The 27,698-nt window shown below is 42.2% G+C and overlaps 3 protein-coding genes across 3 annotated transcripts; 1 reads left to right on the top strand and 2 right to left on the bottom strand.

Moving 5' to 3' along the window:
- Nucleotides 1–616: 616 nt before the first annotated feature.
- On the top strand, nucleotides 617–8,740 carry LOC146659238 (adaptin ear-binding coat-associated protein 1-like). Its single transcript, XM_085423186.1, has 7 exons — nucleotides 617–795; nucleotides 1,721–1,821; nucleotides 3,814–3,918; nucleotides 4,388–4,469; nucleotides 4,594–4,702; nucleotides 4,902–5,049; nucleotides 7,098–8,740. Exons 1-7 carry the CDS (start codon nucleotides 695–697, stop codon nucleotides 7,208–7,210), a joined length of 759 nt encoding a protein of 252 aa, XP_085279312.1. The 5' UTR covers nucleotides 617–694; the 3' UTR covers nucleotides 7,211–8,740.
- Nucleotides 8,741–8,761: 21 nt separating this feature from the next.
- mfap5 (microfibril associated protein 5) lies at nucleotides 8,762–12,247 on the bottom strand. The gene is made up of 7 exons (XM_085423187.1): nucleotides 12,149–12,247; nucleotides 11,118–11,192; nucleotides 10,974–11,006; nucleotides 10,853–10,879; nucleotides 10,685–10,772; nucleotides 9,802–9,875; nucleotides 8,762–9,311 (listed from the first exon to the last, which is right to left on the bottom strand). The coding sequence occupies exons 2-7, from the start codon at nucleotides 11,158–11,160 to the stop codon at nucleotides 9,199–9,201; spliced, it is 378 nt and encodes a 125-aa protein (XP_085279313.1). The 5' UTR covers nucleotides 11,161–11,192; nucleotides 12,149–12,247; the 3' UTR covers nucleotides 8,762–9,198.
- Nucleotides 12,248–16,805: 4,558 nt separating this feature from the next.
- On the bottom strand, nucleotides 16,806–21,882 carry sbk3 (SH3 domain binding kinase family, member 3). Its single transcript, XM_085423179.1, has 4 exons — nucleotides 21,418–21,882; nucleotides 19,605–19,752; nucleotides 19,006–19,208; nucleotides 16,806–18,087 (listed from the first exon to the last, which is right to left on the bottom strand). Exons 1-4 carry the CDS (start codon nucleotides 21,421–21,423, stop codon nucleotides 17,302–17,304), a joined length of 1,143 nt encoding a protein of 380 aa, XP_085279305.1. The 5' UTR covers nucleotides 21,424–21,882; the 3' UTR covers nucleotides 16,806–17,301.
- Between the last annotated feature and the right edge of the window lie 5,816 nt (nucleotides 21,883–27,698).

Raw genomic sequence — 27,698 nt, 5'->3', positions numbered from 1 at the left:
ATTAAGTCTGATGAGAAAAAGATATGTTGGTGTTGGACCATCACTACAAGAGCTAAACTGAGAATTAGAAAAACTGAGAAAAAAATGCTTTCAAGTTGTGGCAAGGCTTGTAACATTGGGTAGCTGCTGCTTGCTGTATCTGTAGCGAAGTCAAATAAAGTACTTTACAATCAGATACTGGATTGTGTTATTGATTGCGAACGGTAATCATTATTAATGTTATAGTTTTATAGTACCAATTATTCTGGGCCGATAAGCTAACTACCGGTAGGTAGTAGCTACCATAACCCACAACTGTACTGGAATAGTTTTTAACCATAATCCACGTGGATTATGGTTAAAAACTATTCCAGTTTTTCACATTTAAACTGTACTCTGGCAATAAAGTCGAAAAACAAAGGTCGTAATCAAAGCAGCAAAGGCTTAATATCAAAATTTTAAAGTTAAACCGAAAACAATCCCATAATACAACCAAGAGCTATTAATCATTTGATTTGTTCCTTTTGATCTAGCGTAGAAAATGTGTGCGTAACACCCCTTTAATGTAGCAACGTGTCGGTAGCAATGGCGCAGAGGGACCCGCTTATGCGCAAATACACCGTCTATTACGGTCAAATAGCCGTTAACGCGGCGCGGACACACCACACCGTCACCATCACCGCCACCGGCGTACTCCGACTGAGTAAAAGTCAAGATGGCGACTGATGGTCAGTTCGAATATGAGTCGATCCTCTGTGTCAAACCTGAAGTCAACGTTTACCGAATCCCACCGAGAACATCTAACCGGGCTATCAGGTGAGGGATGGGGGAGGTTTCTGACCCAGCGCTCGCTTGCTGCTGCCTTTAGAAGCCGTTGCCTCAGCGACCTGCCTACCAACCTACCCAGCTCATCCGCTAGTCACGAAGCCTCACGTAGCGGCGGCGGTAGTTTATGAGCAGGTTGTTTTTGGGTGTGTATTTACAAGGTCATAGGGTTGTACTGGGCCCTGTTAGCCCACTTAACAACGACTGTATCGGATCGGCTACATCCCTCTCGGTTTGTCTGTGTTCGTGCTTTCATCCTGTGACACATCAGGAGAGATCTGGCACTTAAAATCAGCTATCAGCTGAGAACAGCGTGCTACACGTCCTAATTTCGCTAGTTTGTCGTTTAAGTACAAACAGAAGAGCATCCCTGAGGCTGCAGAGAGGCTAGAGTCCTCCTCAAGGACGCTTGAACATTGTTTGATGTTGCTCCATGTCAAGGGGTTAAACATGGGATGTCCTGGCTCATAGCCAATGTGGTCACCTCAATCCATTGTTATGTCTTTACTGTGCAGATAATGCATATGTTATAAAGAGGTCGATATTGGTTTGTTTACCCCATTTTTCATTGGCTGGTCCTTCAGCATGACCTGCTGCAGCTGCTTCTGACTGGACATTACACCAACCAAACAGTAGCATGTGCCTCAGGTCCCATGAGCCACAGGATTGGTTAACCGCTGACCATATGTATTGTGAGTAAGGGTGATGATGTAATATTTCATCCCCATGTCTCAGTGAAATGTCTTAGTCACGTTTTGCACACGTAGAAAATGAGTGTGTCTGAGTATGACAAATCATAACAGTAACTTTCCTGTGTCTTGCTTATTCACCTCCTCTGTCAACATCAGTCTGAGTAAACTGTCAACAATTCACCTACATCACAACATCTACCTCTGTGTGTGTGTGCGTGTCTTAGGGCTGCTGATTGGAAGCTGGATGCTCCTGACTGGACGGGACGCATGCGTGTGACGGCCCGGGGCAAAGTAGCCTACGTGAAATTGGAAGACAAAGTCTCTGGTGAGAGACGAGCAGACAGGGCAGTGCCATTGTTTACCGGGCTGTCGCTGCTGTAAATCACTTCACTGTATAGTCTCCTGTTTGTCACCCTGCCCCTCTGTTACTCATCGATTCCAAGGTGACCCAGCCTGCAGCCGAGTGAGCAGTCTGGAGGCTGCATCAGTGCATTTTTTAGAAACTTAATGTCCTTGTTTTCTGTAAAATACACCTTTTGTTTTCCATTCACGTAACATGGCAACAATTACAAGTTCTGGTCTGATTCTTTAAATCCTAAAGAAAGGTGGTTTATTTACTACCTCCTTCAGCATAGGATACAAGTAATGTCCTGCAGAACAATCAGAATAACAAATAGGTGATGCAGATCATGTAAATTTGAATTAACATAACCTGATGATATGTTTTGAACCTGGAATAGCAGCCTTTAAATGTGGACACAGAACTGCTGTGATAAAATCTTCATCATGAAGTAAATCATTTAGAAAATCAAGATTATTCAATTCAGTTTTATTTATCTAACTCTAAAACACAAGAACAAACACCTCAAGGTGCTTTATATTATAAGGTAAAGTACCTACAATAATGCAGTGTAAATCCCACCAATCAACTAACCCATTTTGAGCAAAGATTTGGTGACAGTGGGAAGGAAAAACTCCCTTTTAGCTGGAAGAAACCAGGCCCAGGTAGGAGCAGCCATCTGCTGCGACCAACTGGGGGTGATGGGGAGAAGACACAATGTGAAAGAGATTCATAGCTGTATTAAAATGACCAAAGTGAGTTTAAGGTTTACAGTAATTGAGCTTGAATACGTTATAGTACCATGCAAAAGTTGTTGTTGTTTTTTATGGACATTGACTACTTTTTGGTTCATTTTCGGTCCAGTCCCTGTACCTGACCATTTTCAGAGAAATGTTTTTTTTCTGTTTGTTTGTTAAGCTGCTTAACATTGACCTGTGACTCATTCAAGCATAAAAAAAGACACCTGACTCAAGTGACAAACCAGTGTTGTGTCTACACATAACACTTAGGAAAGAACCCAGTTTAATTTGTACCTTTAGGCACTTTGTCACAAAAACACATAATTTGTTCCCATGTCTTTAGTTAAATCTACAGTAAATGCCAAAAATAACACCGTTGGAGAGCACAAAATAGTATTTTTTGTACCAGCAAGGTGATTCCCAAAAATTTGGCATATGTCAGCATGGTGTGTAGTGTATCCTTAAAAAATGAGTAAACTGGATGAGAGTAGAGGAAAAAAGAAAAAGTGGGAGGTGTAAGACACTGTCTAAAGCAGATGAACAGAAAGCCTTGTCCTTAAGAGGAAAAACTACAGCAAAGACCTGAAATTTGCAGTTCAAGTCATCAGTATGTACGGAGGAGGTACAACAGCCATCTCCAAAACGTGTAGAAGACTCTGCCATGGTTTGGGGCTGCATTTCAGCCAATGATGTTGGTGAACTTGTCCAAATCGATTGAATTATGAAAACAAAGAAGTACCATCAGATTTTGATAATATAAAGAAATGATGAGGGATACTCAGGATGTTTGCATAGGACTGTATATCCGTTGTTGTATTGCTGCCTTTAAGATTATCATGAATTCATCTGACCTGAATCACATAAACCTTTATTAAAGTAAGTGAGGACATGATGACCAACTAATCTGAGTATGACCGGGATTTTTACTGACTTTATAGGCTATATATTCCTGTTTATTTAAAACCACCTGAAACATATTGCAACATACAAAGCTATAGGTGAGTATCTAAAATAAGCTTTTTGTAGTCCATCTTCAGGGCCCTGTAGTTTCAACACAGTCGACATCAATGATGTCATCGTCACATTGTTTAAGAGACTTTTGTGAGTGCAGTCAGATTCTCACCAGCTCCACACTTATTTAATTATTCTCCTTCACATCTGTCCTTTACCTCGTGGCATTTTCCATCAAACCTTCAGACTGTTTTGCCAAGCTGATAACGAACACATATCTTTTCAGGGGAGCTTTTTGCCCAAGCACCAGTGGACGAGTATCCTGGAGTTGCAATGGAAACAGTTAGCGACTCAAGCCGTTACTTTGTGCTGCGCATCATGGACGACAACGGTGGGTAAAACAATTATTGCTAAGCCATAAAATATTGAAAAAAAATGTGTTTGAACAGGATACAAGGACATTATCCGGATTGATGTGGGTTTTTTTTAAAAGTCTAATAAATTTAAATTAAAGAATGTTGGGTATTTTTTTAAAGCCTTTAAAATATTTTTTATAGAATCACATACTGTCTGTTTTAGAGATTACTGAACTGTGGAGTAGCTGTATCCATAATTTGTTTCGCAAAGACAAAACTTTATTACATAATTCAAATTTCGTTCAGTCCTGATTTTTATTTTAAAGGTCTTCATTTTTAAAGTAATGCAGGGACAGTGATCATTACAGAAGTTCTGTTTCTGTACAGCACATTTTCAGCCAGTTTGTGCTACGGTGTGCAGGTCATTCTGAGAGACCTGTGGGTTTATTTTGTTTGTTATTACTGCTGTAACTTGATTGTTGTCTTTGTGTTTTTTTCTCAAAGGCCGCACTGCATTCATAGGCATTGGGTTTGGAGACCGAAGCGATGCCTTCGACTTCAATGTTGCACTTCAGGACCACTTTAAGTATGAAGCTGCTCTGTGAACGCAGCTCTAATCATGACTAATTGAGTTGTCAGTGTATTTTTTTCCTTTAGTGTTTCCTAAGATACATTTTTGTATCACTGCTTTCCTCCCTTGCTTTCTTCAGGTGGGTGAAACAGGAAACTGAATTTAGCAAGCAGGCTCAGGCTCCAGACTCCACTCCAAAGCTGGACCTGGGCTTCAAAGAAGGACAGACCATTACTCTGAACATTGGGGTATTATTTATTTTCATAGAGTTTCATAGTACTAGTGTGGTGTTCAGGCCTTTTTCAAAGCTGTACAAATATGTCTCTGTCAAGCTCAAATGCATTGCATCGCATATATTTACTGCTAGGTTTAAAAAAGCATCAATCATACTGGATATACCCTCATTCATGCACAGATTTTGTTTCCTTCCATCTATATCTTATCTAGCAATCGAAAAAGAAGGACAGGTCTCGTCCACAGAGTTCAGGCGGCTTTGGGCTCCTTCCGCCTCCCCCTGGGGGCAAACTGGCTCCACCCCCTTCTTCCAGATCAACAAATCATAACACACAACCATCAGCAGGAGGAAGTGACTCTGGTATGTAACAGTCCAACAACAACCCCATGTTTAATCTTCACCTCAATTTACAATGTTATGAGGTTAAGAAAAGATATAAAGGAGGTTTCAGAACTAGGGCTGCGGTATATCATATCGTCCAGTATGATACCGGAATAAATTTTTACGTGATTTAAAAGCGTCGTATCGTGATATCAGCGATAGAGCGGTGCCATGTGTTTACATTCCCTAGCATGCACAATAAGAAAACAAGCCCAGGCATGTCTGACTGCGAGAGTCGCATGTCAGCTTCCGATGATGATTTAGTAAAAGAGGGAGCTACTTCACTGAACTCCAAACACAGCACAATGGAAGCAACAAACTTATTTCACCACTCGAGGCAAAAACAGATCGTTGAGTTCAAGAAGGCTGCAAAGGTGGAGATGCTAGCAGCTGGTGATGTGCAGCCCAAAAGTAAAACAAATGAGTCACATGAGTCGCTGGCTATACTCCATATGACAGGAGGAGCATATGTGGATGGAAATTACTGATGCAGTTACTCTGTAGAAAAGTAGGGCTTTAAGGAGCTGGTTAAAAGTTCTACTCAAGGTAGAACATCCCGGTTGAAATGAAATGCTGTTCACTTTCAGTTTTATAACATGACAAATCTGTGCACAGTCCTAAAGAGTTTCAAGTTGTGAATTTTTTTTAAACACCGCATAGGCTTCTTCATCGCTTACATTTGACTTAATGCTGTGTCACTACTACGCTCAAAATGATGCTTGCAATTCCACCAGGTGCAGCGCAGCAGCTCTGGTCTGCGATACTTAAAATAGCATCGGGTCAGTTTTTTTATAGAACGACTGTCAAGCTGCACAGAGCCAATAAGGAGGGCAGGAAGTCAGGTATAGAAATCTGGCCACTTTTCAAAATAATAGACCACATGCACAGTTTTCTGAAACTCTCCTGTTGTGATTTGAAGCCGTGCTAAAGGCAACAGAAAACCGCACTCGAGACACAGTCTCACAGACAAGCGGCAGGTGTATTTCAGGGGTTAATGTGAAGGTCGTGAATCTGTGCAGTTTGCTGGTTGAGCCCAGTTTTTAATTTATGTCAGAAGCAGTTTTTTTGATTTATAGTGCAAATGAAGGTGAACCTTATTACTCCATTAATGCTTCGAGTTTGGGCGCTGCTTTTTCATTTACAGTGGGGGATCTGACCTGCTTAAAGCAGAAGTCAAACTGAAAAAAAAAATGCTTCCAGAAATGAATCAGAGTGTTGAAGATTAGTTCCTTGAGCTTGTCTGTTTCCATTGAAGCACAAGTCAGTCTTCATAGTTGATGTAGTGAGTACAGTGTTGCGCAGGTCTATTATCCAAAACTATGACACATATTTTTTTTAAATATCTTTCATTTAGAAAATAGTGTTTCCTGTAGCTTCTGTAGCATAGATGTTTACAGAGCTAAACTGTGTCATGGTTTTCTACACTCTTCTAGTGGTATCTAATCATGCGCGTGGTTTCGGTTTCGTGTATTAAGATTTGTAGATGCCTGTGTAAGATTTCCTCCGCCATCTGTATAGAGCAGAGGTGAATGTGTGTTTAAAGCACTGAAAAACATTCCAAAAGCTTGTCTATCTGAAATCATTGTCCTGTTAGTGGCGCGGTGTGTGTGGTTTGTCCAGAGTAAATGTGGGAAAAGACTCACTAGTTTTGAGTTTCAAGTGGAAATTTTCAATACTTTACCACCATTGTGTTTGGGTGGCGGCAGAAGTTTCAGAGGTCGAGATCTAGAAAGCTCAGTGCATAAAACTGAAACCGTGTGCATCACTGATACCACCAGGGTAAACTGGAAAATAGTGCGAATACCACTGTAAGTAAAAGTTGTAGGACAATATTTTTTTGTTATCTGGTGAAATTATATTTTTATCGATTGCTTAGAGCTGATGTATTATTTGAGAAATCCTTGTATTGACATTCAGATAACTTTTTTAATCCCTCAAAAAGACAATTTGTTTGCAGATTATAACATATGACGTGTATTAAAGTTTCAGATGTGCGTCTCTCTTTTTCTTTGATTTCAAACTGCCAGGGTGTTTGCTAGACCTGGACTCCAGTAACTCCAACTCTGTGGCTCCACCCAACCCCACCTCGACAGGCAGCTCTGACCTGTGGGGAGACTTTGATTCTGCATCCCCGAAGTGAGGAGAGAGTCCCCCTGTTTTTTTCTCCCTTTTCTCTGTAAATTTATGCAGCACTTTTTGCAACTTTCTTTTCCCGATTACGGGGTCCCGTATCTCTCCCTGCCAAGCAGGGTAAGCCCCTGTCGTAGTTTTATTTCTCTTGAATTCCTCCTACTTTGTTCTGACCTCACAGCACCGTCTTAATTACGCTTACAGCTACAGCTGCGGGCCAACTTGACATATTCAGCAGGCTCTGCATCCCCATCATTCACTCCATCTGTTTGGACTCTGTATTTGTCTAGATTCGCCCTGTAACAGTTTATTCCGCCAATTTTCCCGTTCTTACAGTGTTTTATTTGCTAATGATACACAATAGGAATATCAAGGGAGGCATAATCTTGTCATCAACATCTAATGATCTACTGAAATCTAATGAAATGTTCATGAATGACTTAAATGTACAGAGAATATTTATTTTAAATGTGTATATACATATATTGTAAGTGGTTTGTAATTATTGTTGTTGGTCTACGTCCTGTTTCTCCAAGTCTCCAGCAGCGGGACTGATTATATGCACTGACTGACGGTCGCATCTGTCTGTGTAGTTAGTAATTCATGAAATCCGCAGTGAACGCCATGATTGGCTCATGCTAGCTTCAGTTTATTGCAACGTTTACCGCATAAGGATTTTACTTGAAAGACTCCTGTTAAGTCGCAGCTGATTTACAGAGCGGCCGTGCTCTTTAGCACTCTCTGCTCGGCTCTTGCGGTTCTGCAGCTGTCAAACACATATTCCACCGGGGACGGGCCGCGGGAGCCGCGCGCATTGTTTCAACCATAAATCAGGACACTTGGAAGCAGGAATGCTGGATGGGAGAGGGTGTAAGCAAAAGAAGGAGAGGCATCAAGTGCTTTTATCTTTGCCTCAGGGGGGAAGCAGAGATGATTTAGTCCGTGTTATGTCATCTTCACTCAGCACAGCTGTTAAAGTTGTGACTGGTGAGTCATTTAGGTCACGGCCTCTCTCCTCGTCAGTGAATCGCTCTGTGTTTCTGTCTCCGTAAGTGTTTATGAGAAGGGCGATCGGGTCGTGCTCAAGCACAGCGTGTTGTGCTGTACAGATGAGTTAAATGTGAACTCCAGTTCCATATCAAGGTGTTAAGCTATCAGCGGTATTGTGATGCAGACAAATGCAACGTGGAAATAAGATAGTCCGTGTTTGATGCAGTGTTTTGTTGTGATATTGTTGTGTACCCAGAGATGGATTATGTAAAAAATGATATCACACGCACATGTGTTGTAACAGATGTGCAGTGGAAAGTGGTGTGATAATGGATCAGAGAACAGAGTGTGTGTGAGTGTAAAGCCCCAAGGATGCTTGTCAGTGTTTGTTTATTGTCTAAATTATTTCTCCCAGATGTTACCTGTTATTCAAACCGTAAGTGTGTGTGCAAATGAATATGCAAAGAAAACTATAAAGAAAACACTTAATGGCCATAACGTTCTTTTGTGGTTGTTGTTTTTTTTTCTTCTTCTTTAAATTGAGTAGTAAAAAAATAAATAATCTCGTGAACAACTTCCATTATATTTTATTGGTTACAATAGTGCACATAATACTGAACGGTCAGTGTGTACCTTACAATCCACAACAGAGTGGGTCTTTGTTTTACTTTGTTTCTTATACGATTAAGTGACTCAGTGCTCCTATAGGCCCATTACTGCAGTACCTCAAATGGATCGTAAACCATGGAAGACATGACCTGTGTCCAATACACACGGACGAAATGAAATACTCACACAGTAAAAGGACGAATACATAAACATATGTAGATATGACTCAGCACACGTGTGTGTGTGTGTGTGTGTGTGTGTGCTCGCGTGAAAGAAAAGGAAAGAGACCCTCAGGTGTGGCGCAGCGGATTTATGGTGTTTTTATTGGCTGTTTTCGATGACGACGCCCATGGGTCGCACCATCGTCACCCGGTGGTCACGGGCCCATTCTAGGCAAGATCAGGCTTTGTTTGCCCAGGTTTGGGGGTTGCCACGACGATTGCGACAACGTTTGCTATTGGATGACCTCTGGATACGTCTGGGCCACCCAGACAACTCTCTGCATAATTCAGCTGTAATGTAAAGAAAGGGGAAAAAAGGGTTATTTATTTGTATGCATATTTTCATGGACTGTAAGATCACTGTTCCTTTATACAGACAGGTGACAAATGAAAGGCGAAACCTGAGCCCTGCAGTGGAGGAATCCTGTGGCTCTGACCTGCTGTGGTGTGGTTCATACCTGCTGTCATTTTTATCATTCTTCATCTATTAAACAAAAGATCCAAGTTTAATTTTAATAAAATAAAAGTGAGCGTTACAGCATCAGCAAATATATTATTATTATTATTATTATTGGCGATTTATTTGGTTTTTACCCTCAAAATCAAGCTGATGAATGTACCAACTTGTTAAACTGCACTCTTTGGCATCATCAACTGAGGGAACAAATTATATTTTTTTGGTTATTTGTTTTAGAGAATCACTGCCAAGGAGCAATGAAGCTGCTCCAGTGTTGTCTTTTCCTTTAATTTGTCACCTGTGTATACATTAAGACTAATTCACCTTTCAGATACTCATCCTCACGGCACACTGTCCTCACACAGATCTCTTTGTTGATCACATAAACACGAGGGAGGCTGCGAGAGCACCGGGGTAAAACATGAACATTATGAGGATGGATATACTGATACAGGCTGACAGGGTAACTGTGTTCAGTAATGAAAGTCTTGTGAGCTCAATACTGTTACACAAATATTGTACTAATAATTAAGGACGCTATTTGTAGTACTTTATACTTCTAGCTGTGTCTGTTAACATATCATTTAAGTAGTCTTCAGTAGTAGTTTTCCAGGCTTCTTGAAGGACATTCAAAGCTCTTTACTACTTGTACTGATGCAAAGATGAAGCTGTCATTTTCAGGGAATACCTCTTTGGTAATCACCCTGTCGGTGCAAAAATACTATTTTATGCCCGTCAAACGATGTTATCTTTGGCATAGATTAAATTACAGAAATGGCAACAAATTATGTGTCTTCGTGACAGGCTGCTGGTAACAAAGTGACTAAAGATGCAATTTAAAGCTGCTTTGCTGAGCTGTCTGTTATGTTTAGACACAATAGTGGTTCATCCCTTGAGTCAGGTGCCTTTTTATGATTGAATGACTCATGGGTCGGCGTTAAGTGGCTTAACAACCAAAAAATAAAAGTCCTCTAAAAATGATCAGGTGCGAGGACTGGACTGAAAATGTGTGAAAAACAGCCAAAATGTCCAAAGAAAAGCCTGGAGAACTGTTGCTCAAGACCATTTCCTTGTTTTCTTTCACCACCTGTCGTTAAAACACTGAAGAAAAAGTAAGACCTTTACTGCTCAGTTTTTAAAAATAAGTAAGTCCTTTTTCTGGAAAAAAGACTAATTAAAAGTGTGTTGTAGAGGATTTGCAGATCACCTGTAGAGACAAAGACTACCAATACATCTCTTGATGGGCTTGTGAACTGAGTACATCCTGGTGCAAGGATACGTCTCCTCCCTACATTCTGCAGAGTGATAACAGCGGAGACACATGTCATGTTGATATTGTGTAAATCACAGAAGTCCTAAAAGTGGAGATACTCACCGGTTGGTATGGCGTTCCCAGGTGCTTCTAGAAGTGAGGAAAGAAAAGAAAAAGAATAAATGAGAAAAACTCAAAGAGTAGCAGACGTCTGTCATCATTATCAAAAGTAAAAGGGCTTTACCAGTTGGCTGAGTTTGGGCTATAACCGTGAGTGCTGTGGAACAGAAACCGCATGAGGGGAGAGGTTTGCAGCATAAAAGCAAACACACAGCGACTCAACCATAATTAAACAAGTTGATTTGTGTGTCCTGTTTGGTAACGTTACCCTGGAAACTGCAGAGGAGCAGGACCACTGGGAGGCTGCCCATTCCTTCAGCTTGTAAGGGGTGAACTTTACGAGCTGCAGGAAACCGAAGAGGAAAAGAGTCGGGATGATTTCACAGAGTGGAACTGCTCAATATCCTCACTATGATTTTTTTTTCTAATTCCTTAACTGTTTATGTTTCCTTTAATCCCGTTACATAAATGCTAACAACATTTCAGCTCAGGGTAATGTTTTCCTTAGAGTTTTGCATCAGCTGAAAACACAGATGTGTAGCACAGTGTCGCACAAGAGCCTCTGATGTCATTTTTCCTACATTTATTTATTCTAGTATTTATTGGACTCCTTGTAAACAGATAAGTGATGCCTGATTTCCTTCCTCCTTCCCCCCCCCCCCCCCCCCCCCCCCCCCCCCTTCCCTCTCTCATCTCCCGCCCTGCACCATTCCTCTCCTGATGTGTCACAGTAACTTTGGAGTCCAAGATGTGAGTTCTCGCAAAAGAATGTGTTTTTTGTGTGTGGCCTATTTGAGGACCCCTCCACCCCTCCTCTGTTACGCTCTCACATTCTTTCCCAGCTTTATTTTCAGAGAACATATCGCCGCTTTCCAACTGTACAATCATCGCCAGCCAATCTGAACTCGATGGTGGTTTTTTTTTTCCACATCTTGTCCTTTCAGCAGCGATACATCCCAGAGTCACACATTTGCAATCACTCAGTTGAAAACACTGCATTTTTCTGCTTTAGCTGCTTGTTTGTCTCTGTTGGCTCGTTTGTGAGAGTTTTTTCACTCTTTATGTCTGCTGAACTTCGCATGCAATCAACCCTTCACTCGTCTACAAAGCCTTTTTGACTAAGTTAGTTAACTAGTCAGGCATTCTCCTCCTAACTTGTGTTTACATCTAATCAGAAGGATGTATCACCCAGTTAATGTCTTTGGCTGTGAGTTATCCTGAGTCTGCAGATGTTCTTCTGTGTAATTCCTACAGAATGTGTACAAATCAGGTGGAAAAAGAAACATAACTTGTACTCACAACTTTTGCTGTCGTCCACAACTGCTTTAGTTTTATGAATCTTTTGTCTTCTCTTCTTTTCCCCTCCTTCCCTCTCCTGCACCCTCCTTCTCCTCCTCTGCTTCCTCCTCCCTCTCCTCTTCCCCCTGTCCTCCTTCCCCTGGCACTTTTCATGCTTTTCGCTATTTTCATGTCTCGATTTGATAAAATCTTCTGCCTTTGTCGTCATATCTGATGGTTAGTATCCAATTATATTGCTGTGATAACACGCTATACTCACTTTACTTTGTAAAGGTAAACAGTCTACTGGACTGTATTATTCTCAAATCTAAAGGTGGGTCTTTATGACTGTTAGGATGCAGAGTAAGTTCAGGGGGCCTCCATGTGATGGATAAGAACTAAAGCTACCTGAACCTTTGCACAGTAGTGCATCTTTATATATTTTTACTTCCCCGTGTTTCACTGTTTCATCAGCATACATCAGCAGTTATCCTTCTCTGAATAAAGGTAGATTGAGCACAGGAGTTACAGACACGCTCAACAACTCATTTTCTTTGTATTTGCTTGAAAAAGCACACACAAAGATAAAAGAGATAGAAAAAGCTTTAATTTAATATTTCCTCTTGTATTCCTGTGACAAATGAGAAGGCTGTAAACATGAGCCATTTATTTCCTGGCATATGTTTGTAGTTATTTCACAAATTAACAGTCAAGAATGAGCTCCAAATCTGACTTTTGCAATACTTGGTACAGCCAGCAGATGGAGCAATGCACATAAGAAAGTGGTGCCTCCCATTAACAGACAATCGTCTTGACGCATGCTCAATCATTCAGGTAAGGATGCTCTCGTGGCCATTGATCAATGGTGAATGATCAATCATCGTGACAATTTGCATATTAATGATCATGATTATGATAAACAACATGAAGGCATGAATCCCTCCTGTCTTATATCAATGGTATTAATAGTGTTGGAAATATTTTCTTGGTACACTGTGGGTTCCTTAGTACCAAGCGCAAGCACAGCCTAACTGAGTGTTGTTGTTGTTGTTGTTGTTGATCATCTCCATGCCTTTATGACCACATCACAGAATGTCACAAAGCTCAGATCATTTCAAACTGTCTTCATTGAGGCAGTTCTGCTTGCAAAAGGAGTTCCAACCCAATACTAGCAAGATGTAGAAAACAATGAACTTAATTAAAGTTATATGAGAAATGGATCATGTTATGACCTTTATTTAATTTATTGCCTGAAGTTAAAGGCGATCGACCTTGTCTGTATTTACAGATTACACAGGTAAGAATTAATCATGAATGCTCTCAAGAAAATAACAACATGTAGCTCCAAAGATGGTTTCTCATCCCCGATAAGCCCAAAGTACTTACACTCTGTTATCAGCTCACGCAGCTCGCTGTTTGTTCTCTTTCGAAACAAAGAGATGCATCACAATTGCTTGGAAGACCACAAGTTAGACAGGGAGTGGACATTTTTTATTACTGTATATAAACTTGTCATCTGTGGACTACAGTTCATTACATACCTAAGCTATCGTTCAGAGTTGTCTTATCCGTGTAGATGAAGGCCACTGTTCCAGACCCTTTGTCTCATTGTGTTGAAAGCTTTCTTTCATTGTGACCTTTATAGCAGCTTTGGTGAAACTTGACTCTTCTTTGGCTTCTACGAAGTTGACCAATATAAATATTGCTACGCATACTCTTGAAGCTACAAAGTCTTACTGGCTCTCACCATGTGGTGGGCCAAGTCAGCTCAATAGGGACACACTCATCATCTCCCTTGACATATTGGGGCTACACGGACTCCAGGTTGAGCCTGCGGGATGCCCCTAACAAGGTCGACAGGGTGAGGATGATGACAGCTTGACAGATAGAGGCAGTGTAAGCAAAAGAGACGAGGAGAGGAGCCAATAAGCACGATCAGTCCTGCGAACGTATCCAACTGCCCCTCGGTCTACACTTCTGTAGCAGGAGCTACAAAGTAAAGCTAAAATGAAGACAAAAAAGAGGATTAAAGGGGTCAGGTGCTGAGCAAGAAGGACCAGCAATGGTTAAGGCAAAACATGCCTGACTGTAAACACATGATAAAAACTCTAGTTGTTTATTAGTTGTATGGCATTGCATGAGGCATGCCGGCAATGCAATACATACCCTCTCTCCTCTCTTTCACCCCAACATGCTTCGCCTTCGCTCTTCGTCTCACTTACAGTCTCTGGATTTCAACCAGCTGATAGATTTTTGTTTTTTTCTAGTACTGCTGTGTTTCCTGTGCACGAAAACCAGCAGCGCAGCACACTTAAGCACTTCGTTTTCTAAACTAGATCCAGTGTGGCTCATTGATGCTTCTCGCTGTTCAAAACTGATAATCTCAGGTTCTCCCAGTCAGCCAGAATCACCTCTGCCAGTCCTGTTTAAGTAATTAAACCTGCTGAGCTGTAAGATGCTGCCAGGTGGGAGAAAAAGTTGCAGTGGAAATATTAGGCCATGATGGGCAGAGGGTTTGGCTTCCAAGTTGGGGTACATTTCGTTCATTTGGCTATATGAACATTTAATTTGGTCAATTAATCTGGCTCTTATATCGCTGTGCATTTTTGCAGACCTCATTCTGGTGACAGGTGAAAACCTTCATCAGATATCTGTCTAAATATCTGTTACATAGTGTGGAGTTTTCAGGCTGGTTTTCTCTGTGCCCTCTGTCTCACCTTTGTAAAAAATGCACTTTTAAAAACACTAATGCATGTCCTCTCAGAGTCAGAAAGAAGGCAGACGCTGTATAATGTAAAGGATGAAAAATAAGCAGGTAGCTTGAAGGCAGCGAATGTGATGATGTAGACCTTTACAGAGTTTAAACTTTCCAGCTAAAGTGTGCTTCATGCAATATTGGTAACACGCAATCTCAATGGCGCTGACATCTAAATACTAGCTTCTTTGGTTTCTGGACGTGGGAGTGTGTCTTTCAACTTGACAAATGTTCAAAGGTCTGTCATGACATGTGACTTGGAAGTACATACGTGAGTTAAAATAAACTAAGCTGCATCTCCAGCTTGGTTCAGCAATTCAGCAGTAGTCCACATGTGTAGCTGTCCTTGTTTCTCCTGTTTTCATCATCCCCGCTATCTGTCCTTCTGAACCTCCAACAGATTTGCACCTCGATCAGCATCTTTGTGTTGGCACTCGATTGTCTCAGCAGTCTGCACTATGTGTTTCCATTTGTCAGGCTGAGGTCCTCCTTTAACGCCAAATCTGAGTGTCACATGAGCTTTGGTTCCCAGAAACCAGTAAATCCCAAACCACCATTGCTAAAGGAGATAACAAATGTTTTCACGTAAACATTTGGTATTGTGTGACACAGCTGATACGCGGCCGTGATCCGAGATTAAAAAAAGAAGTAAGTAGAGTGAGGGAATGACAGCTGTCAAGTGTGAAGAAAACAGATCTGACTGTAATTGCAAAGATGAAAGGGAAAGACCAGGTCCAAGTGGCACGGCAGAAGAAAGGGAAAAGTAATCTGCACAAGGGCCAGAGATAAAACGAGATGAGGGTAAATGGGCAAGATGGGTCAAAGTGTTCCATCAGATTGTGCTGCTACAGGCCTGTGGGCGCCAAGGCAGCCTGACTTTTGTGTTTGGAAGGCTGTGAAGTGCAGATAGTCAGAGGGAGGTGATGATTTGCATGGTTTGTAAATAGATGGCCCAGAAGTCTATTTATAAATCCATCTGGAGTGGTCCTTAGCAGGGGTTAGCGCAGGCCCCACCAGCATGCACACACTCACGCACAGCGCATTAGCAGCTCGCTACCAGCAGGGATCCAGTCCAAATGGTACATTTGCTCCACATTAAATAGTCCTTGCACCATTTAATATCTAGCAGGGTGAGGACTGCGTCGTGTTTTTTCTTACATACTACTGGACAGTTAACATCACAGCATGACTGAGTGACGGCAAATGTGAACAAAGGCGCCATCAGCAATTCCGTGAAATCCATTTCGGAGGGTTCTGTATGCAGGCTTGCAGGTGATCTTTCAACAAGTAATTATTCTCTCTGACAGATACAGGACAGCTCTCTCCTGAATCCATACTGAGGCCAACTAGCCACTTGCAGATTTCCCATGAGGTGTGTTTCATTGTCAGTACATCACCTACAGTGGGCATCACTGAGAACAGCATGAAGGGGTTATTTTAGCCCTAAAATCCTTTTCTCTCCTAGTATAGGTGCCATGCCTGTGATTTTCATCACTCCAGCACGAAAGAAGATCATGCTGGTATCGCTGTCAGACTGTATTGTTAGTCCAATTTTAGATGTGCTCCTGCTGTTCTGCTGCACCTGTTGCTTCAACACCACATCCAAGATGTCATAATTTCCATAGATGTGCTTGTCTACGTGCTGTATGCAATGCTGTCTAAACAGAATAAAGTCTAGGGTGCTTTGTAGTGTCTTCAAATGTAGCTTTTATCTGAACCATCATCATCTGCAAATCCTCTTTATTGTCAGCCTGACTTGCTACTTATATAACACATGCAACACCACTGATTTATTTTGCATAAACCAACATTCCAACACAAGTCTTTAATAGCATTATAATTGTTACAGGAAAAATGATTCTATGTTTCTTTACCTTCTTTTAAATGTACAAAGATGCCTTTTGTCTGCCCTCTGCCTATGGTTAGATTAGTTTAGAATTATCTTTTTAGACTTTCTCAGCAAAGACATACTGTTTTGGGACATATTGTTTTAGATTGTTTTATCTCTCACAGCTTTCTCCCAGCTCTCTGCTGACGAGACTAGCGCCACATATGGAGTTGTTTATTTTATCTGTTTTGTATTTTCTTATCCTGTTCTCACTGTCTTTCCTATAAAAAGTGCCCAGCCTCTGTACACGTTGTGAGTTGTTCTGAACAGCTTACCCGTGTGCACGTTAAAGCATAAAAAGTGATCTTGTCTCATTGTGTCTTTATTTCTCCTGGGTCTTTTACAGAGTTTTCCCCCAACAATAATACAGCTTTTTGTTCAGACATCACACTTTTCTTGTATTATTTTCACACAAACACACATATTTACAAACGTTCACAAACAGAAATATGTACAATGAAGTTGCACTTTGAGTATTAAGGGTACTTATAAAAATATGAAAACGCTTAAACAGTTTCATAAAGACAAAGTTTATCTCTCCCCCCTTCCTTCCCTGAGAAGCTCTTCTTCTACCCCCCCTCTCTCCCTCATTTTTCTGGCTTCCTTCTCCGCCTCCTCTGCTTTCCTCTTCTCCTCTCTCTCTGTCTCCATCAGCCACGGCCCTCCCAGATAGCTCAGGATCTCCTCTGGAGTCCCTCTGTGTTTGGGCTCAGGGTGGAGTAGCTCCTTCAACAGAGTCATCACTAATGGGCTGAGGCCCTCAAACTGTGAAGGAGGAGGATTGTCTCTTTGTTTTCTCTCCATAATAATGTAATCATCAGCGTCCTCCTCACCCCTCCACTCGCCATCTCGCATTTTCTCGTCACATTTGGCCTCACGGTCAAACCACTCCTTATATTTTCGGTAGCCACGATCATCGTGAGTGCTCTCCTCCCAGGGGAAGCAGCCAGTTAGCAGGCAGTAGACGAGCACACCAAGAGCCCAGCTGTCAATGCAGGGCTCTACTGATATCCAGATGTCTTCTACCTCTTCTTCAGTTCCTTCAGTCCGCCTTCTCTCCATCTCCTTCTCGGCCTCCTTGGCAGGTTCCACCTCAGGCGTGCAGAAAGGCGACTCGTACCAGACAGCTCGAACGGTGGTGCCGATGGCTCGGGCGAGGCCAAAGTCCCCGAGTTTGACCCAGCGACAGGAGCTGTCACAGAGGAAGATGTTCTCAGGTTTGATGTCACGGTGGACAAAGCCCAGAGAGTGGAGGTGTGTAACTGCACCGCTCAGCTGGGACATCACCCTCTGCACGCAGTCCTCATTCACCCCTGCCTGAAACAGACAGACAGTATGATTGAGTGGTGGCCCAATATCAGACAGTTATTATTATTTTTTATATAATATTTTATAAGACAATTAGGCCAAGTGGAGTCTGATAGGAGGACTGTGTTACTGGCACTAAGACAACAAAATCTTAACTGGTTGGTGACGCATTTGGAAATCCCTGTTTAACTTCATGTACTCTCTCTTCATTGAGTGAGAGCGGGCTGTTCTTATTCTTATCAGCGCTTCATTGTGTTATTGGCAGAGACACAAACAGGGAAGTAGGTGAGCTGGAAGCTGTTATCAAGCATGTCTTATGTTTAAACTTTTAGAAATGAGCGCTCAACAAGTACAAACTCCCAAAAGAGTAAAGGAAAATTTGTGGAATAATATGCCAATCTTCATGAATACAGTTAAACACTGTGCATGCTGCTGCACATCTTGTGATGTGATGCAGTTTGTGTGGCTGAGATGAATGTTAAGGTTTAGCTATAGACTCCTGCAGTGATTCATCACACCTGGTCACTGTTCACCTTCAGGGTTTTTGTTAAAGTATCGAATACTGCAGTGTTTTTTAGCTGATATGTCATAGTCTAAGAAGGAGAAGAAACTGAATTCAGGGTAGGTGATGTGAGTGAGGACATGTAGTTATATTATACAATAATATTTGGAGACTACAGCAGGAACACTTAAACAACAATACTGTGATTCTATTGAAAGTAATAAACTGTGTAGGCTGTAATAGCTGTAATAGCTTTTTAGTTCTTTGGATAAAATGACTGGAATATTGGGATTCTGGGGTTTATGAAGCAAAAACATATCAGCTTGTATAATATTTGTATTAAGTTTTGCTGCTGTATATGTTTTCTGTTGTATTAGTAGGGCGTGCATATAGTTTCTTTCATGCCACACGTCAGCCAAACTGACCTCGGACACTATAACACTGTAGAGGTCACCGTATAGACCGGCTTGCTGGGCAAACACATAGTAGGATGGCGTGGAGAAGAAGATGCCCAGGGCTCGTGTCAGAGACGGATGGGTGCAGTAAGATAGGGACAGATTGTATTCACGCAGGAAAGAGGTGAGCGAGGTAGACTGACGAGGGAAGAACTTCAGAGCCATAGGAGTTCCTGATGAGAGTAAACCAAGATGAGATCTAATTAGCTTTAAAATTCCCTTATAAATAATCTCACCACCTGTGAGTGTTGTCCATCACCGACACTGTGAACAAATATAACTTCCCCTTTGGGGAGACCATATTTCACGTCTACACCCCAGTTGCAGCAACTTTATCCGAGAGAATGTAAGAAAGCTCTTCATTAGAGCAACAGAATAAAGAAGGATCTGTTCTCACGTTACTGCAGAGCTGACCCCACAAAAAACATGTGGTTTCTTTACTAGAAGGAAAACTGAGTCTGAGGTGCTCAGGGACACTTTTGCAAATACTTCAGATAGGCAGCGAGTTTAAAAAAAATGGAAAAATGTTTAGTTAAAGAAGCTCCCACTGAACTGAGTCTTGCACTAACCTCTCTTTCTGTGCACAGCCAGCATGACTTTCCCATAGGATCCTTCTCCCAGGAGCTTCACCATCCGAAAGTGTTCAGAAACTTTCAGATTGGGCATGGATTGCGCCGAGAGGAAACATAGCTCGTCGAGTTCCTGAGCTGCTGCAGCCTGGGAACATATGAAAGCACACACACATAAATCCAAATTGATGAAATAAGATCCGCAGCTTGAGCAGCATGTGTTGATGTTATTGATAGATAACTTCAGAGAATGAAGTCTGAATCTGAGGGAGCACGTTCAGATGCGTTACCTGAACCTCGGGCATGACAAGACCTCGGGACTTCAAACCTCACACATCACATTAGCTGCAATAGTAAAAATCTTTTTTTTTTTTTAATTCTATGCAAGTTTATTGGCTTACTATTTAAGTTTAAGATGTTTGTGCCATCCCAGCAAACATTTGGCAGAAAATACTGGAACATGTTGGGGTATATAGACACTCCAGACATCAGGATGTCTTATCAGGATGATCAGAACATTTGGCAGCGTGATTTAGTGTTCATCCCTATTGTTATTCGTTGCTTCATGAAGTCTCACGCATGATGATTTACTTTGAAGTAGATCCGCCACCACATAGCCTATAACACCAGGACGGGTGTGAACAACTAAGACAAGAGCTTAACGCAAAAGATAAAGAGACTCCAGAAGGATAACATATTTTTATTCTTGACCTTCCACATGTTGTGTAACTGTGACGTCCCTGCAAACACCTAGTAGTATTTGCTGTGCTGGTACCAATCAATATTTCTGGTTTGAATTAATATAATAAGCCTGATTACTGTTACAGAAAAACATTTCCAATCACTTACAATCATTCCAAATGGTTGGAAAATTGATTAATTTCAGCTTTGAGTCATTTTTAAGGAAACTGATAGACTTGATGTGCAGCCAATACTGGAAAAAAACAGGTTTTGACCAGCCTGCGAGCACGACGTTGTGCAGATGAGCTGTATTTTAAACAGACTAATGATGGCCCGTTTGAGGACTGATACTGCACAGATTAATGCTGCAGGTGCAACAACAGACTCTGCTCTGCAGCAACTAAAACATTTTATATCACAAGGAGGATCAAACATGACATTTCAGACAGCTTCCACATGCATGAAAGCAAAATGTTGAAATGTTTTTAAGCACATTTCCACGAGTTTAAGCCTCAGTGGGATTTCGTTCCAGGAGCTGTTAACACGAGTTGAAGTTATCGCATTGTCAGATTCTTTTGGTGCTCCTCATTCCACACGTGCTTAAGTGAAAATGACTATCATTTATTTTATCTAGGTCACAGTTTAGCTGAGTGACTCCTACACATTAATCACACAGAAGCATCTAAGACACTGGTTGTATGCTGATACTTGCCATGTCCTAAGTCACTAAGGTGATTATTAATTAAAAGCTCTTTGGCACAAAGAAGTAAGTGTTATAATGTCTTAATGTAGCTCATCACTAACTAATTTGAAGTCCATTAGAAGTGTCAAGCATCGAGAGTTGAAAACACCACTTAATGATACAGTCTGAAGCCAAAGAGAAATGCTGTAGTAAAAAGTCATCAGTGTATTCATGCAACATCTGCATGCCATCCCATCAGCTAGAGGCAAATCATTAAGGCATTACAGAAAACCTGCAAACGGTCTGCATGTGCACGATATTACTGTTTTCTTGACAGTAGTTTTTCCTGCACTCACATGTTGACATTATGAGTTTGATTAAAGTCACAAATATGTATCTGAAAACTAGATGTAAAGGTTTGGATGGACAGGAATAATGTGCAATACTTACTGTCATTTTCTGCTCAGTTGGATGATCTCTACTCAGTTTTCTCTGCTCTTTTCAGCATCTAATCAAAGAGACTTTGAAAACTTGACAGGCTCCTGTTAGGGAGCTGCTGTTCAGGCTGAAGATCTACTGAATGTTTGCAGCTAGACTGATAATCAAAGTGGATATTTTTGCCTTGGCTCCCTTGTTCCATGCAGTAGCACAGCTGACTTTATAAAGGAGGCTTATAGATGTTTACTGGAGACCAGGATATTGGCTGTGTGTTTCTCCCCATGAGACACATGCTTAACTCCCTCCCTCTCTTTTCCTACTCTTGTGCCAAGACTCCCGCTCTCTCCGCCTCTGGCCTGTTATGCTGGCAAATACGCACGAACCAGCTACAAGGCATTTCAAACCTCCTACTCCCCGTGTGCCCCTCTCTACTGCACAGCACTGCTAATATCCCACCTCTTCCAATCTGTCAGTCAGCCTGACCACATTAACCCATCGCTCTCCTGCCTCCCCTCTCCTCAGCTGTCATTCACCTTGTACCCCCTCGTTTTCCTTCCATGTCTCTTTCTCACCCTCTCAGCCTGTCTGAGTCAGTGAAATCCACACACAGTACAGGATTCCTCTTTTAATCAACAGGTATGCTGGAATGATTGGAATAGGCCAACAAGCTGTATCCATGATCCCTGAATCTTACTGGGATTACAGCATATAGTTACAGAGCATTTTATTTTTAAATATTGATGTTCTCTCTTCCTTATCCTTGATATCTGCCACTTTCTGATGGAGGCATTTAAAATTGATCAAAATTAAAATCGACTAAAATATAATCATCACATCCATAAATGAAGGTTTTCATTGGTCATCATAATTCCTCTTCTTGTTACACAATGCTATCTGACTTACTCTCTTTTCAAGCACATATTAATCATCAGACTCATATTAAGAAGATCTGAGACCTTGCTTTAAAAGAAAAACATAAAACTTAATTCTGCACTTGATCTAAATGCCAGCTTTATTTCCTACTTAACACCAGCTGTAGGTCAGGCCTTTCCTCCAGCTCCCATAGCTTCAACACCCTCCTCCTCTTTCGGTCTGCTCAGATAGATTTCCCCTGGTACTACATACTACAGACATATTCTTGCCACTGGATTGTTGGCTGTGCATTATGTAACACAAACACTGGCTGCTATCACAACGGGCCAGTCCCTTCTCAGGTTACTAACACCACTGCTTGTGTTCAGCTGGTCATCACCGACGGGCTGCATGTTTGTGCATGTACCACAAGGCTCTTTGGCCTCTGCTGTGACAACCAACTTGCCCACTCCACCAACAAAACTCTTACTGCTCTCATTTTGATGCCAAGATGCATTCAGTTTCATTCACAGGGGCACCACAGGGGACTGTCCTCTCCCCCTTCCTCTTCACCCTCTACACCACAGACTTCAGCCATCTGCACAGAGACCTGCCATCTTCAGAAGTTTTCTGATGACTCTGCGGTGGTTGGATGCATCAGCAGGGATGATGAGACAGAGTACCGGGCTGTGGTCGACTCCTTTGTCACGTGGTGTGAGCAGAATCATCTGCAGCTCAACGTGGCAAAGACCAAGGAACTGATCGTGGACTTCAGGAAGACCAGGAAACACTTGACCCCTGTTTCAATCCAGGGGGTCAGTGTTGACATTGTGGAGGACTATAAATACCTTGGAGTACACATTGACAATAAACTGGACTGGGCTAAAAACACCACAGCACTTTACAGGAAGGGCCAGAGTCGTCTCTATTTTTTGAGGCAACTGAGGTCCTTCAACATCTGCCAGAAAATGCTGAGGATTTTCTATGAGTCTGTTGTGGCCAGTGCGATCCTCTATGCTGTTGCATGCTGGGGGAGCAGGCTGAGGGTCGCAGATGCCAACAGACTTAATAAACTGATCCGTAAGGCCAGCAATGTTGTGGGGATGGAGCTGGACTCCCTCAAGGTGGTGTCGGAGAGGCGGATGCTGTCCAAGATAAAGACAATGTTGGATAACACCTCCCACCCACTCCATGACATGTTGGTCAGTCACAGGAGCTCGTTCAGTGAGAGACTGAGATTACCGAAAAGCACCACTGAACGACACAGGAAATCATTCCTGCCTGTGGCCATCTCCCTGTACAACGCATCCACTTAACACACTGTTTGCTGCTACAACTACACATGTTTCTTTTCCAAATATTTATTTATAAGTGACTTATGTATGTATGTATGTATATATATGTATATATTGTACTATTCTTAGTTAGCGTATTGTCTGTCTTGTCTTAATGTTGGTTTAAAATGGAGCACTGTAACAAAAAATAATTTCCCCCAGGGATCAATAAAGTATTCTGATTCTGATTCTGATTCTGATTCACAAATACTGTGTGTAAGGCATGCATGTACAAAATGCAAACAGATTGCCCACTTTGTTGCTGATGATGTTTCACACAAACTTTCAGCTTTGCTTTACTGGCACATTACATAATACACAGTAGATAGATATATATACACAAAGTGGGCCCCATTTGTCCAGGTTCTGAACCTTTGACCCCTGCAGTGCTGGAGTTATGCTCTGGTTGGGATCTTTTCTGGCACGGGTTAGTCTTCTTGTCTCCCACAGGAATGGGTGAGTGCAAATTAGTACAAATAGTCCAGCGTCACCTTCATCCTGCAATGACACATTTCCATGCTAATGAAAGCAGTCTCTTTCAGGATGTCACTGCCCTTATCCACTGGGGTTTGATAAGTATGATAATGATGGTAATCACATCATCTTAACCAAATCATTTATGTCAGGCTTCAGAAACAGAAATAGTGCACAGTCACCTCACAACACAGCCTGACTTTCTTATATGCATTTTGAAATAAAAGAATCCTGTTACAACTTGGTATGTTTGTGTTTCCTTATTATTTTATTTTTTCATCTATGGGTACGACATTTTGTCCTTATTTCCTGTTTCACTGATAAAAGTTCATATTAAACATGGCTAAATGTTTCTACATGAGCCAAAGGTTGCACTAAAGGTTTGGGTTATGACATTTTTTTCTATTGCTGAATCTCTGTGATGTCACAGTGATGTCTTAATATGGGCACGGGACTGTTGTGGCAGCCAGACAAAATAAGGTTAGTTTAACGACAAGCTAAAGCTGCTTGTTTCAGGCAGCGGATGAAAATGAGGTGTTTCACCAAGATTGAGTATGCAAAACCATGCAAAGCGACTCTGATACAGTCTAAACAAAGAGGAAAAACCTCTCACCTCTGAGACAACTGGAGCAATATTTGATGGGTTTATCTCAGTAACACAGTCTTCTCACGACAAGAAGGTCCTGTGTTTGAGACTCCAGCTAACACAATGTTGCAGGGTTGAGCCTACAAACAAATACCTACTCAGAAAAAAAACGGTTTTTTTTAGTAATAAATAAATAACTAGACATAAAATGAACAGAAACAGATCTGAGAGTTCATTTGTCAGACAAGAAACCACAGTGATGAATGTTATTTACATCCAGAAAGTGACAGCACAGACTTTCAAAAGAGCATCTCGTGAGAGCTTCGGTGTTAGTTTGTTTGATTCCTCCTCTTCAAAAGCCCCTCCTCAGGCTGAGTCCAGGTCTTTCTTTTAAAACAAAGTAACAATCCTCTCCTCTTGGGGGAGTGGGCACAGAGGAAATACTAAATAAAGTTTCAGTGTGACATAATAGTGGAACGACACCTGTCAGAATAATTTATACTTGTTATAATCGCCGGCATTTTGCTTGTCCTCATAAGATTAGTGTTTCCAAAGCAGAGTAACATTACATTACAGTCATATAGTTTGCTTGAGTCACGCTGCAATGTTTTCTTCAATCCCCTCCTCCCTGGAGAGAAGGGAAAGATAAAGGGATAAAGAGATGAAGGATTAAAGGGGAACTTGTAACACACATGCATGCCAGCTGTTGTTCTGATCCAAGAGGCTTGCGGGGTATTTTTCATGGTCCCAGGGAAGGCAACGCTGGTCTGGTGTCACACCAGATAGTTCGAGGATGCCTCTCTGTGGACGGTGAGGGTCATTGCAGTTTTGGGCAGAAATTGTTGCTGCACGTTAAATCTTAAGATTTACTCAATTTATGGTGTCACTTTTCATGTTTTCATTCATTAAGAAGTGAAATACTTCCTGCTCAAATATTTCTCAATATTTTTCACATCATCAGTGTGCTTATGGGTCTTCTCACTCTGACAAGAAGCTTCAGTTAAACACAACATCAAAATAGAGTCTTTGGAATTTTACTTAAATGATGCGCTGTTAAATAAATAAATAAATAATTTGTTCCTTTCCTGATTTTTTTTGTGCTTATTTTTTTTAATACACCATAAAATCAAATTCGTTTCCAGAACTTAAAAAAAAAAAGTAGTAAAGCTTACTTAAGATAACTAAGGCAGGACAACTTGTTCATTGTGGGTACACAGTACTAAAAATAACTTGAGTTTTCTTTTTTTTCTTTTTTTCTTTTTTTTTGCCTGTCCCGTTTGGCTCTTTTGCCATCAGAATTGTTGTTTAAAGGCAAAGGAAGATGCCCAACGGATTTACTTTACCAAACTGACCATCCCAGCCTTGCCGTAATGGTCCATTTGATTCACCTTTTATTGTTTATTTTATTTTCACTTACTGAATACGGGACAGACTTGACTGGGGGAAAGAAGGGGAGAAAGAAAGAGGGAAAGAGAAACAGCTGAGAAGAGGGACGGGGGAGAAGGGCAAAAGACAAAAACCAACAGAACGGGCAGAGAAAAAAAAATGCATATATCAATCACCTGGATCACCTGCTGAGAAAGAAAAAAGAAAACAAGCAGAAGAGAACAAGAGTAATAGAATAAACAGCATCACAATGATATATGGGAATATGACAGTAAATACTAAATATTAAACATTATTGTGCAGCACATAAGATCAACAGAACACAGTGTGCTTTGAGGTAGGAGCCAAAAAGGGTGTAGTTTGTGGGTGTGATCACCCGTGTGTACACCTGTGAGCATGGACGCGCTTGTTTTTTTGGTTTTTTTTAAAAGGTTCCTTCATGTAATGATCTGCCTGAGGGTGTGGGGGGGCCACAGCCCGTCCTCCAGGGCATGAAGTAGGTATGGAGGAGATCAAAACTCCAGACATCCAGAGGCCCTCAGAACACAAGAGACCAAGGAAGACCAACAGAGGGGCAGCTGCGCCACTGTCCCGGAAAGAGCTGAGGAGAGTCCCAGATGAGGGCTCACTCAGCAGCCGCGGAGCAGAAGCCAGGGGGAGTTGCAGTGACGCGCCCGTGAGCTCCGCCGGCAGCCAGCTGTGCCTGAGTGACCGAGCCCCAGGCTGAGAGGCCGGGGGCACCCCACCTCCGAAGTGGCCCGAGCGAGCCCCAGGCTCCAGGCCCCGATAAGCGGCCGCCAAGGAGTGAGCCGGTGTGTACCTGGACGCCCATCCCCGGACACAAAGAACCACCAACGCACCGATGTCTGAGGGAGTCCGCCACTGGCAGTGGAAGTGGTGGTAGGGGGAGATAGGCCTCCAAACCTTGGAGGGCCTGAGATGTCCCCAGAGAGGTGGCGCCTGACACCCAACCTGACATATAGACACAGACATACAGGCACACACAGATACAAACATCCATTCCCACCCTCATGCTCTCATATGCACTTACTCCACACTCAACCAACGTGGAGACAGACATAAAGAGACGCTGTACACACGATCACACTCCCCAAGCGTACTCTACGAACCGGGTCTAGGTACCCTTGCCCCTGGAGGGGGGAACTGCACCCAGACCCAGGTGGTGTTACCCTTTTCCCTGCGGTGGGGGGAGGCAGACCGCCCCGACTCCGCAGCAGCAGGGCGGCCCCACACTCCAGACCGCAGTCGGACGGCCAACTCCTCCTCCTAGCCCCCCCCCGCTCCAGCAGGCCGCAGAGAATGGGGGTGAGAGAAGACTCCAAACCTCCCTCCACCCGCTCATTGTAGTGTTGATGCATGTGTGTTCTAAGGTGCATTTAAAACCCAGGAGGGCATGGAGCTACCTGCCAGAGAGCAGCAGGTAAGCGCATGGTCCCTCCTGCTAGCCCTCAATGTCTACGTGTATTTAACTTTGAGAGGTGGGCAACGACGCCATGGGTGGGGTGTACACCCTGATGGTACTTTGGACTCCGTGTATCGTGCCCACCCCCAAGATCCTATATGTATGTGTAATGAGAGTGTGAGTGATGTGAATGTCTAAGTTGTGGGATAAAATTGAGGCAGAGGCAGCCAGAAGGGGA

This window comes from Rhamphochromis longiceps, linkage group LG11 (genome assembly GCF_057381845.1).
Source record: "Rhamphochromis longiceps isolate RC_006_pf linkage group LG11, R_longiceps_female_GT1.1, whole genome shotgun sequence".
Classification (NCBI taxonomy): Eukaryota; Metazoa; Chordata; class Actinopteri; order Cichliformes; family Cichlidae; genus Rhamphochromis; species Rhamphochromis longiceps.
The sequence above is the reverse complement of the archived record's forward strand: the minus strand, read 5'-3'. Positions and strand labels throughout refer to the sequence as shown.

What these genes read in the sequence shown, in the direction of transcription:
- LOC146659238 (XM_085423186.1), top strand. Translation starts at nt 695, where the DNA reads ATGGCGACTGATGGTCAGTTCGAATATGAGTCGATCCTCTGTGTCAAA. An exon ending in ACATCTAACCGGGCTATCAG is followed by an intron (nt 796 to 1,720) that starts GTGAGGGATGGG and finishes TGCGTGTCTTAG; the next exon opens with GGCTGCTGATTGGAAGCTGG. An exon ending in CCATTACTCTGAACATTGGG is followed by an intron (nt 4,703 to 4,901) that starts GTATTATTTATT and finishes TATCTTATCTAG; the next exon opens with CAATCGAAAAAGAAGGACAG.
- mfap5 (XM_085423187.1), bottom strand. Translation starts at nt 11,160, where the DNA reads ATGGGCAGCCTCCCAGTGGTCCTGCTCCTCTGCAGTTTCCAGG. An exon ending in TGGGAACGCCATACCAACCG is followed by an intron (nt 10,773 to 10,852) that starts GTGAGTATCTCC and finishes ATCACTCTGCAG; the next exon opens with AATGTAGGGAGGAGACGTAT. An exon ending in GGTAGTCTTTGTCTCTACAG is followed by an intron (nt 9,876 to 10,684) that starts GTGATCTGCAAA and finishes GTGCTCTCGCAG; the next exon opens with CCTCCCTCGTGTTTATGTGA.
- sbk3 (XM_085423179.1), bottom strand. An exon ending in GGCTGTGCACAGAAAGAGAG is followed by an intron (nt 19,209 to 19,604) that starts GTTAGTGCAAGA and finishes TACTCTCATCAG; the next exon opens with GAACTCCTATGGCTCTGAAG. An exon ending in ACAGTGTTATAGTGTCCGAG is followed by an intron (nt 18,088 to 19,005) that starts GTCAGTTTGGCT and finishes TGTCTGTTTCAG; the next exon opens with GCAGGGGTGAATGAGGACTG.